The sequence below is a fragment of the Hyperoodon ampullatus genome (assembly GCF_949752795.1).
Source record: "Hyperoodon ampullatus genome assembly, chromosome: X".
NCBI lineage: Eukaryota > Metazoa > Chordata > Mammalia > Artiodactyla > Ziphiidae > Hyperoodon > Hyperoodon ampullatus.
The window spans coordinates 59,141,638-59,157,785 of NC_136913.1; the positions used below are offsets into that span (position 1 = coordinate 59,141,638).

Here is a 16,148-nt window from a genome sequence, read left to right on the forward strand (position 1 = left end):
AAGGAGCACAGACTTGATAGGGTGGCACAAGCTGAGGATGGGAGACTGGCTGGGCTGGGGGAGATTGGGGGGAGAAAATATCCTGGCAGGGAAAGGTGGCCTGCCTGGGGAGGGGCTCTGGCAGGGGAATGGGGCCTGGAAAGGAAGCTGGTGGCGTGAGAGGTTCGAATGCTGAGACCGACATAGGATGGGCATGGGATAATCGGTGGGTTGATGGACCTGGCTGGAAGAGGGGGACTAGCAGGTGGAGACGACCTGCTAGGGCAGGGATCCTGCCTGGGAAGGAAGGCGTGTGTCCTGGCTGAGGGAGGGCACATGGTTGAGGAAAGGGACCTAGCTGGGGGCACAGGCTAGGGATGGGGAGAAGGTCTGGCTGAGGAGGGGTAATAAGCTAGGGAAGGGGTTTGGTTGAGGAAGGGGTATACCGGTTGAGGAAAGGTACCTTACTGGGAAGGAAGCCCGCCTAGGAAAATGAGCTTAGACTGGGGGAGAGGCTGTTAGGTCCCTGGGTGAAGAGAGCCTGGCTGTGGGGAGGAGTCTGGCTGGGAAAGACTTCCCAGCTGGAGGCATGTGTGTGTGAAGGGGTCCAGGCAGGGAAATGTCACATGGTTGGGGAGGGGACTTTACTGGTGTTGGAGAGCTGAGAGAGGAGGATGCTTGGCCAGGGAAGGAGGTCTTTTTTTTTTTTTCTGGGGGTGGAAGAAGAGTGTTTGTTCTGGGTCCACCCACCGAGCCAATTAGTGTGCTGGGGGTGCGAAGCGGATGTAAAGGGTGGGCTGAGACAGTCCCGGGGACGGCCTAGGCCTCCACGGCCCGCCCGTAGATAACGCGGATGTGGCGGATGATGTCGTGGATGGCTTCTGACGTGGTGCCCTGGCCCCCGATGTCTGGGGTGCGCATATTTTCATTGCCCATGGATGTCAAGACGGCCTTGCAGATGGAGGTGGCGTAGGAGTGGAGCTTGAGGTGGTCCAACATCATGCGACTTGGCACTGGCTATGAAAGGCCAGTGAAGGGGGAACTCCTTGGAAAAGTGGTCCAGCTGAAAAGGGAAAAGGCTGGGCACAAGCACCTGGCTATGAGAAGGAGGCCCTTTCTGGAGAAGGGGTCCCGTGAGGGCAAGGGGACAAAGGGTTGAAAAGGGGCTTTGCCTGGGGAAGGGTAGCCTGGCTAAGGAGGCTGTCAACAGGGTCTCAGGTCGGGGAACAGGCCCTGGCTGGTTGAGGGGCCTGCGAGCAGAAGGGTCCTGCATGGGGAATAACACAGGCTGGGGTTGAGGCCTGCCTGGGGAGGGGAGGCTGGCAGCATAGGACGGTAAAGAGGCTGGGCTGTGGCCCAGGGTGGGAAAACTTCCAGGCAAGTGGCTAGAGGCTGGAGAGAGGGACACAGGCTGGTAAGATGGCTGGTTTAGAAAGGGGGCCAATCCAAAGAAGGAGGCATAGGCTGAGGAAGAGGCTCTGGCTGGGGAAAGGGGCCTGGCCGGGCAAGGGGACATAGGCTGGGGAAGGAAAAGCAAGTTGGGTCAGGGAGCCTGGGCACGGGCTGGCGGGGGTGGGTGGGTAAGAAGCTGGGGCAGGGGCCGAGGCAGGGGCCTGGGTAGGGTTACTGCAAAAGAGGAGACTGGCTGGGAACGTGACTCCGCTGGGGTGAGGGTCTAGGTGGGTATAGGGGAAGCCTGCCTAGGAGGGGAAGGGAACCAGGCTGGGGAAGTAGCCTTGGCCACGGAAGGGGGCATAGGTAGCTGGGGAGGCAGGTCTAAACGGACAAAGAGAGCCCGGCTGAGAAGAGGGCCTGGCTGGCTTGGAAGCACAGGCAGGTTAAGGGCTTCTGATGGGGGATGGGCTTATCTGCTGGGGCAGGGTGCATAATGTGGGGAAATGGGACTACCTGGGGAAGGGGGCCTGGTTCCAAGGGGGTATAGACTGAGGAGCAGGGTTAGGGAAGTGAGGAAGAGGGAATAGGCTGGTGACAAGGACCAGGGGCCTGCTTGGTATAGGGTATGAATTGGTATAAGGTGAAAAAGGGATTCCTGGCTTTTGCATGGGGAAGGGCTAGGGAGTGGCACCTGGCTAGGGGAGGAGGCACTCGCTAGGGAAGTTATCTGCACATAAAGTTGGGAGGCGCTGGATGCAGAGGGGCCACTGTTGTGAAGGCAGGGTGCACTGGCCAAGGAAGGGGGCATGGCCGCGGAAGAGGGCATAGGTTGGTGAAGAGGGCACTGCCTGGATAATGTGGGCCTTGCTGGGAGTGGGGGGAGGGCCTGGTGCTGCCCACGGAATTCTGCCCAGCAGAAGGCAGCAAACAAACCAGCAGAGTCCCATTTTACAGGCTTCTTTCTCCCTAAATACAAGAGAAATCACTATTCTGTCTAGGGAACCCTTAAGATCTCACTGGGCCTGTCCCAACTTCCTCCACTGGGTTTGCCTTCAGCTGGAAGGATGGGGAAGAGTAAACCCAGGCCAGATTCCAACCAGGCCCAGAGCACAAGCCAAGAAGGGGCCTTCGCTGTGGGATCTGGCAGGACATGAGGGATTTGCAGTCTGTTCCATTTTGTAACAGTGACCACAGTCACTGAGGACAGTTGACTGTTCTGGGCAATTGTGTGTGCAAAAGCCATGGGGTACTGTTCCCAAAGGGGTTCAATTCCAGAAGCAACTTTCATTCATTTACTTACCATTCTTCATTTACTCCTCATGATCATGCACTTTTGCCTTAGCAGCCAAAGACAAGGACACCTATCTGGATTTGAAGCCCCGCTCATATACCCACTTCCTAGCTTTGTGACTTGGATTAAGTCATCTAATCTTTCTGGGCTTCAGTTTCCTCATCAGTAACATGGGACAGTTAATGCCCGTCTTAGAGGTATCTCTTGGGATGTTAGGTACATTAAATGAAAATATGTATAAAATGTGCAATAAATGTATCATTACCTAGGGGCCTAAGACTATAACACTATCAGCTGTGGCAGCAACCACCCCTTCATTCTGTCTACAGTAATTTTGGAGCCACTTGGCCTCTTCCCACAGGTCCTACAGTGGAAGCCAAAACTTCTTGGTCTGCAGCGTGAAAGCAAATCCCACTGGGGCTTAGCAGAGTGTCCTCTTGGGGACGGGGGGCCTGTGTGTGGGGACTCCTCAGGCCAGTCAGTATCTTCCTTCCTTCCACCCTTTTTCTACACACACACATAGACATGCGTATTTTAAAAAAACCAAACTGGTATCATTCTATTTGAACTACTTTTTTTTTTTAACTTAACAATACATTATAAGCATTTCCTTCTCTCCTTAGTCTTCAATACGATGATTTTAATGCCTGCATTCTAGCCTGTGAATGTGCCACAATTTATTTGTCCTATTCTATTGCTGGACATTTAGATTGCTTTCAATTTCTCACTGCTACAAATATGCGACTGTAATATCCTTGTAGCTGAGTCTTTGTCTATATTTCTGATTATTCCCCTTTGATAAGATTTCTAGAAGTGATCTAGGTCCAAAGGAGAGGCTTTTAATGCATACTGGTAAATTGCCCTCCAGAAAGAGTGAGCCAATGTACACTCTCAGGGTGTGAGAGTGTTATTTTCCCATATAGTTGCAAACACTGAAAATTATCATCTTTGCTCATTTGTTAGGTGAAAAATGCTGTATTAGTTGACCCTTTGTTGATTACTAGTAAGGTAGAATATTCCTCTAAGTATTTGTTAGCATGTCTATTTCATTCATGCTGGAACAAATAATTCTTAATTTATTGCCTGTTCCTGACATTTGCTTAATTTTTTATGGGTAAGTTTGTCTTCTTCTTACGGATTTGTAATAGGTCCTTCCACTTTTCATTCAGATATTTTTTAAAACTAGTTTTTCCCATACATTATTAGGCTCTCAGTGTTGTTTCTGACTTTTTGCGTGTGCTCAAGGTTAAAATTGTAATGGAGTCTATCTATCGATGTTTTTCTTTATGGTTTCTGTCTTGGTATCTTGCTTAGAAAGGGCTTCCCCATCCCGAGGTTGCATCAATATTCGTATATACTTTCAAGTTTTTTATGCTTTCTCTTTATATTTAACACTATTTAACATATCCACCTGGAGATTACTTGGGTGGAAGACAAGGACATAAACTGATTTTCTCCAATTATGGTAATTAACCAGTTAGCCGAACACCACTTACTGAATAATCCACCATTTCACCACTGATTTCAAGTGCCACCTTCCACATATATGACATTCTTATGAGAGGGTAAATCTCGTTTCAGCCAGTCCCACAGAATAACTGCATACCAGTGACCTCCATGTGAAACTGCCAGCTGTCCATTCATCCATTCACTCCATATTTACTGAAGAGAATGGTGATAAACAATAGAGGTAGAGAGATAAAGATCCAGTCCCAGCGCTCACCATCTAGTAGAGATGGCAGATCGGAAAATAGACAGAAATAAACAGAAGGCAGCATGACCAGTGCTGTGATGAAAGGAAGCACAGAGGAAGGACACTTCATCAGACCTGGGGTGGCAGGAGGCTTAGGAGGAGTTTGCAGAGAACACAGCCACAGCAAAGGCAGGAGTGAAAGAACAGGGTGTCGGGACTTCCCTGGTGGCCCAGAGGTTGGGACTTTGCCTTCCAATGCAGAGGCTGAGGGTTCGATCCCTGGTCGGGAAGCTGGGATCCCACGTGCCTTGAGGCCAACAAACCAAAACACAAAACGGAAGCAGTGTTGTAACAAATTCAATAAAGACTTTAAAAAAAAATGGTCCACATTTAAAAAAAAAAAAAAGAACATGGTGTGTCCGTGTTCAGTGGAGCTGGAGGATAGAGGTGACAGGTGAGGGAGCTGTGGGAAAGAGGCTGCAGAGGGAGGCTGGCATGGTCTCCCAGCTTTAGTAACCATCGGTTTTACTCATAATATTACAAATTAAATAAATACACATTGAATGAGATACCATTTTTCATCAGTCAGATTAGCAAAGAAGTCAAGTTTGATAATATGCTGTGTTGATGGGAGAATGCAGAAACAGGCATTCTCAAACATACTGTTTCCCTTGTACATGACTAAAGAATATATTTTAAATGATACTATGGGTTGCTTTTGAGGAGGGGAACCAAGTTGCTGGGGGAAAAGGATGGGACGGAGCTTTGCACTGTGTAATCTCTTAAACGGCTGATATTTTGAACTATATGAGTTAATAAATAAATCTAAGCCTAACTAACTCACTAAATAAAACGCACATAGCTTTTGAACTGGCAGTCTATATCCAGGGATCTATACTACAGGTATACGTATTATACGGCAGTATATTTCAAGGCTATTCATTAGAGTGTTGTTTGTGCAAGTAAAACTCTAGATACAACCTAAATATCCTCAGTGAGGACTAGCTGAGTAAATTTTGCATCATCCATATGAATTGTTTCCTCTAGGGAGAGGGAAAGAAATGGGTGGGTGGGAGGAGGAAGGTGTTGAGCTTTTTCCTTTTAAACTATGTCCTTCGATAGAGTTGGATTTTTTTATTGCAAGGCTATATGTCACCTCATTCTCTCTCCTGCCAGCCCCTGGCAACCAACATTCTACTCTCTGTCTCTCAATTTGACTACCCTATGTACCTCATATAAGTGGAATCATACAATATTTGTCCTTTTGTGACTGGCTTATTTCACATAGCATAATGTCTTCAAGCTTCATCCACGTTGTAGCAGGTGTCAGAATTTCCTTTTTAAAGCTGAATAATAGTCCGTCGTGTGTATATACCACATTTTGTTTATCCATTATATCATTGAATTTTTAAGTAGAAAGTTGTATCTATGTATCATCTAAAAACTAGAAAAAATGATTTCAAAACACTATTTCCTTTCTTCCTCTTCCTCTGGGATAATTTAAATATCATAGGAATTATCTGCTCCTTGAAAGTTGGAAATAGTCCATTCACTTGTGAAACTGCGCCTGGGCCTTTTTTTGAAGTGAGACTCTTTGCCAGTCAGGTAGAGTCCTCGGAAGAAAAGCTATGCTGTGTAAAACAACCATAATTTATCTAAAATAGATAGGGACAAAAATTAGACAACAAAGTCAGGAGGTAAAGAGTAAATGTGAAATTTTTCTTATCTCTCAGAGGGTGAATCAAAGATACCATTTCAGTTTTGAAGTTGAAAAATTGAGAATTGTAGGCTTAAGCGTGGGGCTTACCGTCATAAAAATAACCACCAGTAGAACTAAAAGCGAATTGCCTATGCTCCCATTTAGAAGATTAAAAAAAAAAGAATAAAGGAAAGAGAAAACCTAGCCCTTGGAGCAACAGACAGTAAACAAAGGAAAGAGAAATAGTGAACTGGCCTTTTGTCATGGGGTCGCGGAGGGCGAGGGAGGAGCCAGGTAGCTTGTGCCTTTTTTTCCTGGCGTCTTCATTTTTACTTTGGTTTAAATTATTTTGCATGTCGAGATACCAAGGTTGTGCTCTGCGTCTGTGGCCTGTTCCTACTTGGAAAAAGAAGACATCTTCTTATCTCATTTTGATTCTGTTTTATTTCGGTGGGTATCTCCTAGGGGGATTATGCATATGCTCATTTACTCAGCCATCAAGTCCCAACTTGACTTTGAATAGGAAAAATGTGCCCCTTAAATATGTTTACTGCTCCTGAATTAATCTTGCCAAAACACTTTGTTAACCATTGACCTAGATGATCTCTGTAGGCCCTTCCAGCTCCCTCTGTGCCTGTTTTGGTTTCTCTGTCTCTCTATCTCTCTGTCTCTGTCTCTGTCCCTCTCCTTCACACACACACACACACACACACACACACACACACACACACAGAAATCTAGGACCTGTCTCTGAACATTGTGTATGACCCCACAACACTACATGGCAGAAACAATAGGGAAGCAGTCTTGGTTTGGCGTAAGAAAGAAATGTTTTGATAATCAGAGCTATTCAAAGATATGAAAAACCATCTCACAAGGTGGCGAGTTCTCTGTTATTGGAGATGTGTAAGCCCAGGCTGGATAGCCACCACCTCAGAGGTTTTCAGGCCATTCAAGCGTCTAATGGGGATTTAGAAGAAATTTGAAAACAAAAGAGGTTTCTTTTACTTAGAGGTGGGGAGTGAGGCAGAAGAGAACCACAGAAGCCCCTGGGCATGGGGAAGGCCTGGGCTGGGAGCTGGGGGAGCACTAAAGGAGATTTGCCAGGCCTCTTTTACTCAGTTGAGTCCTCTTTCTAGAACCACAGAAATGTTCATCCCTCCCCCAGGGATGGCCCTGATGAGTCTTGAGTTTGGAAACAGAAGAGTATTGTGGAGCTGCAGGAATAGCCTAAGGTGGAGACACCACAACTGCAATGTTGACTCCAGCCCTTGTTCCGAAGTGCAAAACTACCGGTTGAGCGGGCTTGCAGAGTTGCCCAAGGGACCTGTTCTAATGAATAGCCTAGAAACACTGGAATACATTCTCAAGTGTGTAAATAGTGCTTCTGACATATCTGAGGGGGCTTGAAAACAGTTTAAGTATCCTAATCAGTTCAACCAAATACACTGAGTATCTCTACTAGCAGGCACTGCTGGCTGGGCAGGGGCCCAGGAAGGCCAGGGTAGGGGCCCCAAAATAATTAAGACTGAGTTTGTGCTCTCCATGGCAGCCTCACGGCCTCGGAGATGAGAAGCACACAAATCCAAGTGACTGCCAACCCAAGGCCCACCCTTAAGTGCTGTGGTCCAGTTAAGAAGATGAGGAAGTGAAGTGGGAATGCTCTGGGCCAGCTTGGAGTAGGGAGGAAGAGGGAACGGGAAGCTCGGAAAGTTCATCTCAGATTTAGGGGGGAAGCCCTCAAGGGAAGAGCGTCCCAGGCTGTGAGGACCCCAGGAGGCAAACACCAGAGGTGGCAGTGGGCGAGACACGAGTAAAGAAGGGTTGTTCGGGCTTCCCTGGTGGCGCAGTGGTTGAGAGTCTGCCTGGGTGCGCGCCCGCCCGCCCGCTCAAGTGGCCGGGCGGGGGGTCGGCCCGCGCTCCGGGTGGCTTTGCCACGGTCGCTAGTCGCGACTCTGTAGGCGGAAGCGTGGAGACGAGCCTGAGCGTCAGGCTCCCCACACACAACCGCGTGACCCGGGGACTTTCCCCAGGGTGTGCAAAAGCACAGGCACCCCCTCAGTCAGGAGATGGGGGCGGGGAAGGATGCTCCCGCGTGTTCGCGGGAAGAGGGGTGAGGGCGCGGGGCCAGGGAAGCTGAGCCACGGGGGCCTGGGAGGGGAGGCCGCCTGGGCGGGGTGGGGCATGGCGGGGGAAGTGACTCAAGGCCAGAGGCGGACAGGCCCACGGAAAGCAAGGGTGGGGGAGGCGCGGGGAATGGGCGATCCTGAATCGAGAGTCTGCCTGCCGATGCAGGGGACACGGGTTCGTGCCCCGGTCTGGGAGGATCCCACATGCCGCGGAGCGGCTGGGCCTGTGGGCCATGGCCGCTGGGCCTGCGCGTCCGGAGCCTGTGCTCCGCAATGGGAGGGGCCACGGCAGTGAGAGGCCCGCGTACCACAAAAAAAAAAAAAAAAAAAAAAAAAAAGAAGGGTTGTTCGCATCTCCAGCGTCTGTTTCCCTCCATTACCACAAAAGCCTCCAATCTCCTTTTTGGGGGTGCGAACCCCTGTCACCCTCTTGGGGTGACAGCGGTTCACCTCCAGGACCCTCCCCTTTCAGGTCTGCCAATCAAAGCACCGATTCTTCCGGGCCACAGTGATTGGCTCAAGGTGAATCTATGGCTTGGGCCCGCCCAATCAGAGTGAAGCCCATGAGCACACGCGCTCTGTTGCTCCTTTGAACCTGTGAGAAACAAAATCCGGAGCCCCTGCCATCTTGCATCTGTGGGAGCTGGCAGGGGAGGGACTGCAGTGACCAGGGTGGCCGAGGTGAATCCACCAAGGTTCATCACCAAATTGAGTCACCTCCTAGGAAGAGGCTAATAATAAGGCTTTCCTGGAATTGGAGGTGAGTTCAAAGTTCTTGGAAAATCACGTCAGAATTTTGTTTGAAACAAAAGCGGAAGGAAATGGGCAGCGGCAGCGGTGTTTTCCCATGTCCACGAAGCCGCTTTATCTGGGCTTCTCAGCTACCTTGAAACCAAGAACGGGCTACTCGGGGTATTCTAGCCCCTGGGGAGTGGGCTCTCTAAGGAGTAAGTGAGAACTCGGGGGCCTGTGGCAGTCTGATGTGAATGAGTGTTTGTCCATTCCCAGGAATGCAAGCATCCCTGAGGGGTCCTGGGAGTAACCGGGTTCTGATCCCAGTCATGAGTTTCTGATCATGAGCTGCCTTCCCGTAGGGCCCAGATTCAGTGACCAGCCACATCGGAGAAGAGAGACTATTTCTGCCACTTGCTCCATCCTTTGTGGAAAAAAGTCTTCTGTACTCTAGAGGCAATAGAATCCGTTAAAAGTTTGTTTTTCAGAAGGAATGAGACATCAGAGCTATGCTTTAGACATAAGGAATCTTAGGGGAAAGAATGGATTGCAAGGAGAGAGATTGGAGGCAAGAAGCTGATTTGAGAGGCTGTCTTTTCATCCATGACAGACGAGGCTGACCTGGCCTGGGGCTGTGGCAGCAGGGAGAGAACAGGGGACCAAAGTGATGGACACTGGGAGTAGAATTAACATTTGTTTTATGAGGAGGGTAAAGACAAAGACAGGATCAGGGGTGATTCCCTGGTTTGTGGCTGGAGTAACTCAGGAAAAGGTCCACTGAGATAGGCCCTTAAAAATCCCTTCAATTACCAATCAAGTAGAGTGTCCCCAGTTTCACGTATACAACCTTTGTACACTAAAGCTTTTTGTACCTCTGAGCCAAACTGAAAGGAGCATGTGAGTGAGTACAGACTGTCTTAGAAAGGATACACAAGAAACTCAAGGAGTCCAAATCAGCAGCTGAGAATAGGGTGTGAATGCACTGATTATTCAAAATATAAATAGAGTTTAAAATTTTAAGTATATAATCAAATTTTAGGAATAAAAGCAGTACGGGATTTCCTGGGTGGTCCAGTGGTCAGGACTCCACGCTTTCACTGCCAAGGGTCGAGTTCAATCCCTCGTCAGGGAACTAAGATCCCACAAGCCACATGGCACAGCCAAATAAATAAATTAAAAAAAGCAGTAGCAAGACAAGAGTGTGTCACCCATCAGTAGTCACCAAGCTCAGATTTTTTCAGTTGATAATAATAAGACAGGAGCTTCAGCAGGACAATGCAGGGAGGGCTCTACATCCTTCCTCCTGTAGTTCTCTAGTAGGTAACTATTTGACCACAGTTCACAGCCTGTCTCTTTGTCATACACACATCCCACTGCTTTCAAGGAAAGCAAATAATCCTCAGAGACAGTAAAGTCTAAATTCCACATCTTTTGGTTAAAATGGTAAATTGTATTTATTTTACTATAATAAGAATCATATTATGTATACATATGTATACATATACATTTATACAGTAATATACATACAGATATACATACATACATATATAAATGAAACACTAAAAAGCTACAAGCCAAATGTCAGCAGTGAATTGTGAAGTCTGAATTGTGAGATTATGAGATTTTTACTTTCTTTTATTTGTTTTTGGCTTTGTAGGGTCTTTGTTGCTGCACGAGGCTTTCTCTAATTGCCCTGAGCGGGGGCTACTCTTTGTTGCAGTGTGCGGGCTTCTCATTGCGGTGGCTTCTCTTGTTGTGGAGCACGGGCTCTAGGCGCGCGAGCTTCAGTAGTTGTGGCACATGGGCTTAGTTGCTCCGTGGCATGTGGGATCTTCCTGGACCAGGGCTTGAACCTGTGTCCACTGCATTGGCAGGTGGATTCTTAACCAGTGCACCACCAGGGAAGCCTGAACACATTACATTTTCAGGGAAAAATAAGTGTGTTTCTTTAAATCCACTTGAGTTTGCTTGAACAGGCTCTTTGCTTTGGCCAAGGAGGAGGCAGGCCCTAGGGGCAGATGCACGTGTGTTCTACCGCAGGAATTTCTCCTCTCCAGGCCTGCCCTCCACCTTTACAAGGCGATTTCAGGCTTGCAGAGCTCATGAAGAGTCTCTCGCTCACACATGGGCATTGTCGGAGGGCATGTACAAGGTCTCTTTGAATCTCATAGATGAATTTACAACCGTTTCATGAGGGATTGCTCCCGATGGCCCCAGAAACTATGTTGGGACTGTTCTGCCTGACTTTCAGCCAAGAGTCATGTCAAAGCTGCGTGTGGCAGCAGCACAGTGCGGTGGGAAAAGTGACACAGACGAGTGAGCCGTGGAATTCTGCAGTGTGACCATCAGCCCAACACTCCCCCTCTCTGGCCCTTCCTTCCTTCATTGCTAAGATGAGGGGATCATTAATTCCACATTTTAAAAGCAGTATAATTTTTTTCTGAAATCGGACCCACAATGGATTTTGAGTTTTGCATCATTTGCAAAGCAGTTTCTGTTTCTTTCTTCTGCTTCTACTGATGCAGAGACCTGAGGCCCACTACAATGCCTTGTCTAAAAGCAGAACCACTAAACCTTGGTGACACAAAGAAATTGCCGCAGAAACTTTGAAATTTAAGAACTTTCTGTTTTGCTTTGTTGTTTGTTGTTTTAATTTTTTACTTTGAGCCAGGTCAAATTTTTAGCCTTGATGTACTTCCCTCACTGATCTTTGAAGAGAGAAGGGAGGTCCCCAGAGGCCAAGGTGGGGAGGGCGATAGGCAGACAGGATGGCAGGGAGCACCGCTTAGAGTTCTGTTAAAGAACAAAATTCACCTGAGTGAATTTGAAGATCAATTGGCTGTATTCAGCAATTCACAAATCGGACAGCATCCCATCTAGCAAGCAGAGAGCAGCTCCAAGGAACTGTACAAAATGGAAGGTTTTGAAAGGCAGAGAAGGGGTGGGACAAAGAAGTCATCAACAAAATAAGGGGTTATTTCAGACAAAGGTCACCTTCCTTTTGGGGAAGGCAGGGGTCTATGTGGCAGACTACCTCACTAGTGCTGGCCAGGAAATTCCAGACTGACTGGTTAAAGTCACTTTCATGGGATGGGCTAAAACTGCAATTTGGTTACGTATTAAGTCTTGGTTTACTGATGTGGGGCATAGCACACGTGACTTCATTTTGGGCCTGTTGTTTCTTTGTTTAACAGTTCTATTTGAGTAGAATAGGCATGGCAAGAATAAACACAAAATGTTAACAGAGGGCTTCCCCGGTGGCGCAGTGGTTGAGAGTCTGCCTGCCGATGCAGGGGACACGGGTTCGTGCCCCGGTCCGAGAAGATCCCACATGCCGCGGAGCGGCTGGGCCCGCGAGCCATGGCCGCTGAGCCTGCGCGTCCGGAGCCTGTGCTCCGCAACGGGAGAGGCCACAGCGGTGAGAGGCCCGTGTACCGCAAAAAAAAAAAAAAAAAAATGTTAACAGGGGTTTTCTCCCAGGAGAATTATGGAATTTAATTTCTCCAGATTATTGACAGTGAGCATATATTACAGTTTTATTTTATATTGTATTTCAATAAAAATCAATCAGTGTAAAGATTCCTAGATACTGTGAGACTCATTAAAATCATTTTGTAGTATTTTTTTCTGCAAACAAAAGACCTTTTTTAATTAAGAAAAACATCATTTAAATTTGCAAATGCTTTTCTCTTTTTAATGAAAAAACAATTAGCCATGACTTTTTTCCAGTGAATAAAAATTTCCCAAACAGGCTTGCTCTAAGCGTTAAACTTTTAAAATTTCAGTATTGTAGTGCTACCTCCATACACAAGAGCTAGCCTGATTAAAAGTTAAAATCTTTCTTGAAACAGAGAAAATCATTATAATGAATAATGCAAGTTAAAAAATTTTTAATTCAGTGTTTTCCTCAAAGTAGCTTCATATTTTAAGTACTCATTAGAAAAACGAAGCTGCAAAGTAATTTGTAAAATGAGACCACTACACATCTATCAGAATGACTAAAAATAAAAAATTATGACACCACCAAATGCTGGTGAGGATGCAGAGAAACCTGATTCCGCATACACTGCTGGTGAGAACGCACAATGGTACAACCACTCTGGAAAATAGCTTCTTCACAAACTAAACATACACTTATAATATGACCCAGAAATTGCACTCCTGGGCATTTTTTTCCCAGAGAAATGAAGCCTTGTGCTCACACAAAAAACCTGTATATGGATGTTTATAGCAGGGGTTGTAACAACCCCAAACTGGAAACAGCCCGGATGTCCTTCAACAGGTGAATGGTTAAGTGAACTACAGTACAACCATATCATGGAATCCTAGTTAGCAATAAAAACGACTGAAGTTTTGATATATGTAAAAACTTGGACCAATGTCCACTTTCCTCATTTGTAACAGGGAGGAGGTTGTCTCAAGAGCCTTCCTGTTTGGGAATTCAAGATACAGATGAGCAGAGTGGGGCAGGATGAGAGCATGTTTGAAAGAGCTTAGGGATTTTATTTTACTTTATTTTATTTTTTAGAACTTTTAGAGATTCAAAATAATCAGAAGGAAGTGGCTTGATGAAGGCCAACTGTCATGCCTCATGGGAGCCCATTTTGGAAGCTGGGAACCCAGGAGAAGGGGAGTTTAGGGTAGGTGCATTCTGTTGGCACAAGACGAAGTCTGCTCAGCTGTAGTGAACTTTAAGGTTGTTGCTTTCTCACACTGAGATGGGACAGGGTGGATTTGAGGCCTAAACTGAAAGGATTCTGTGTTCCCAGGAACATAAGGAAATATCTTGTTCTGATACACAAAATTAAGGGTTCATCAGTCAAGGCAACTAAAGAACTGGAGAGAGCCACATTGCCTTCTGAACACTGGGAGCAATGGGAAGTCCGGTGTCAGAGCACATTCATCTGGTGTAACAGTATTTGTCATGTGATTCTCAAGCACGACCAGTGTCTGCACTGTGTTCAGGCTAGGAAGTGAAGTACGCAGTTCAGAGCCCACGAAAATCTCCACAAGCTCAGTTGCTGCACATAATGCACAAAGGCGGGATTTTACATCCGGGACAGGAACCCGGCTAAAACCGGAAGCACCCCTTGCTACGGGGTCTAATGGGGGCATATGTAGTGTCTCCCAACAGCCAATCCTAGTGCCAGGAGTGTTTAGGAGGCGTAGCCGTGGAGAGACAGTGGCCAATGGCAGAGAGGGCCGTTAATAGAGTGAGGGCAACCGCGGGTGAGGGGAAGAGAGTACAGCCGCCACGGGAGGCTGAGGAGCTCTAGCCAGTTGGGTGGTTAGACTGTTGACGCGAACTGTAGCGGTACTTCAGCCACCAAACTTCGATTCTCGCCTGCCCTTAAACATCATGGGAGATTCACAGAGTGAGCATCAGCGGATGTTACGACGCCACAAGCGCGAGAAGGCAGAGCTGCAGGCCCACATTCAGGGCATGAAGAGCTCGGTCCCCAAGAGCGACGAGAAGAGAAGAAAGCAGTTGCTCCTCGATGTGGCCCGCCTCGAGGCCGAGATGGAGCAGAAGCACCAGCAGGAGCTGCAGAAGTTCCAGGAGAGTTTCCCTGATAACAGCAACCTCGATTCAGTCACTGAAGATCTGGGCAAGCTGGATCTCGAGGACAAGCCTCCTCACCTCTCGAGGGCACGGAGAAGGCGCGAAAGAAAGGTGGCCCTCGAGAGAGAAAGGCAGGAGAGGATGGCCAAGGCTGAGATGGAGCATCTGGCCAGCTACCGCCATGACGAGGAAATGAAGCTCGACGCCATCCTGTGGGCCAGGAATCTGGAGATGAAGGATATCCCGGCCGACGGCCACTGCATGTACCGCGCCATCCAAGACCAGCTGGTGTTCTCCGTGACCGTGGAGAGCCTGCGGAGGCGCACCGCCGAGTACATGCGGAAGCATGTCGAGGACTTCCTGCCCTTCTGCAGCGACCCCGAAACCGGCGACGCCTGCAGCCGCGACGACTTCTTGAGCTACTGCGACAACATCGTGTTCAGCGCGTCGTGTGGAGGCCAGCTCGAGCTGAGGGCCCTGTCGCACGTCCTGCAGACCCCCATCGAGGTGATCCAGGCCAACTCGCCCGCCGTCGTCTTCGGAGAGGAGTACACCAAGAAGCCGCTCACCCTGGTCTACAGGAGCTACTCCATCTGTGGGGAGCACTACAACTCGGTGAAGCCGCTCGACGCCGGCTCCGTCAGGTGCCCGGCCTCCTGTCTCTTGTAGGCCCGCTGCCGCCATCGCCGTGGCGGCTGCCGTTGGAGCCGAAGCTGCCGCCGCCGCGTCTCCTCAGCAGGCTCCGCTTTTTTCCTTCGGTTTTCTCAGGGTTTTGTTGATTCATTTTACTCAGAGTTCACCCCCTCTCTCCACCCCCGCCCCCCCTTCTTCCTCCCTCGCTCTTCTATCCTCGACCGTCCCTGGGTTGCTTCTTTCACGGGGTTAGGGGGACCGGAGGCCGGTGACGAGGAAGACATCTGCACCGTCCCACCCTGTTGGAGTGACTTTGCCAAGTTCCCACCTTTCTTGCTCCGCGGCATGTGGGGTGGGGTCTTCCCCGACCGGGGCTCGAACCCGTGTCCCCAGGATTCTTAACCACTGAGCCACCAGGGAAGCCCTAGTATTTTGTTTTGTTTTTTCATAAAACCTTGTATGGTTGCAAATTAAGTACAGTTGTTTAGATGTTTTCTGAATTCTAAATAATGTTTGTTATCTTTAGAAGTTAAATGTAAGCGTTAAATGTAGAAAGTAGATTTACCTAAACTGATAGGCTAGATAAGGCTTGCTCTAAGATGTGAAAGATCTCAATTGAATTTCCTTTATTAAATATAAGAAAGGACATGACTTTATTCAAGTAGTTGATTCATTTCATTATATCTGCAATTGATGTGAAGTAAGAAGAGACAAACTGATAGGTAGTTTAACTTACTGTGAGGGGTGACATCAACTAGCAAGTTTCCTTTATTCTCAGACATAAAAGGGTATAACTTTGTTGAAGCACTCGGTCCACTTTGTTCTATCTACAACTGGTATGAGTGTGAAAGATCTGAACTTAGTCGTTTTCCTTAATTCTTAGAGATAAAAAGTATTTAAAGAGAGATTTTAAAAAGTATTAAAGTAGTTGATTCATTTTGTTATATCTGCAACTGCTATGAAGCACAAAAAATGAGGAATATACTTTTGTTGATATTTGAGACTTGTTGATATCTTGAATTTGCCAAAAAAAA

The 16,148-nt window shown here is 47.7% G+C and overlaps 1 protein-coding gene across 1 annotated transcript; it reads left to right on the plus strand.

The window, feature by feature from the left end:
* Nucleotides 1-14,277: 14,277 nt before the first annotated feature.
* LOC307069670 (OTU domain-containing protein 6A-like) lies at nucleotides 14,278-15,150 on the plus strand (the record flags this gene model as incomplete). The annotated part of the gene is made up of 1 exon (XM_079728023.1): nucleotides 14,278-15,150. The coding sequence occupies one exon, from the start codon at nucleotides 14,278-14,280 to the stop codon at nucleotides 15,148-15,150; it is 873 nt and encodes a 290-aa protein (XP_079584149.1).
* Nucleotides 15,151-16,148: the final 998 nt, after the last annotated feature.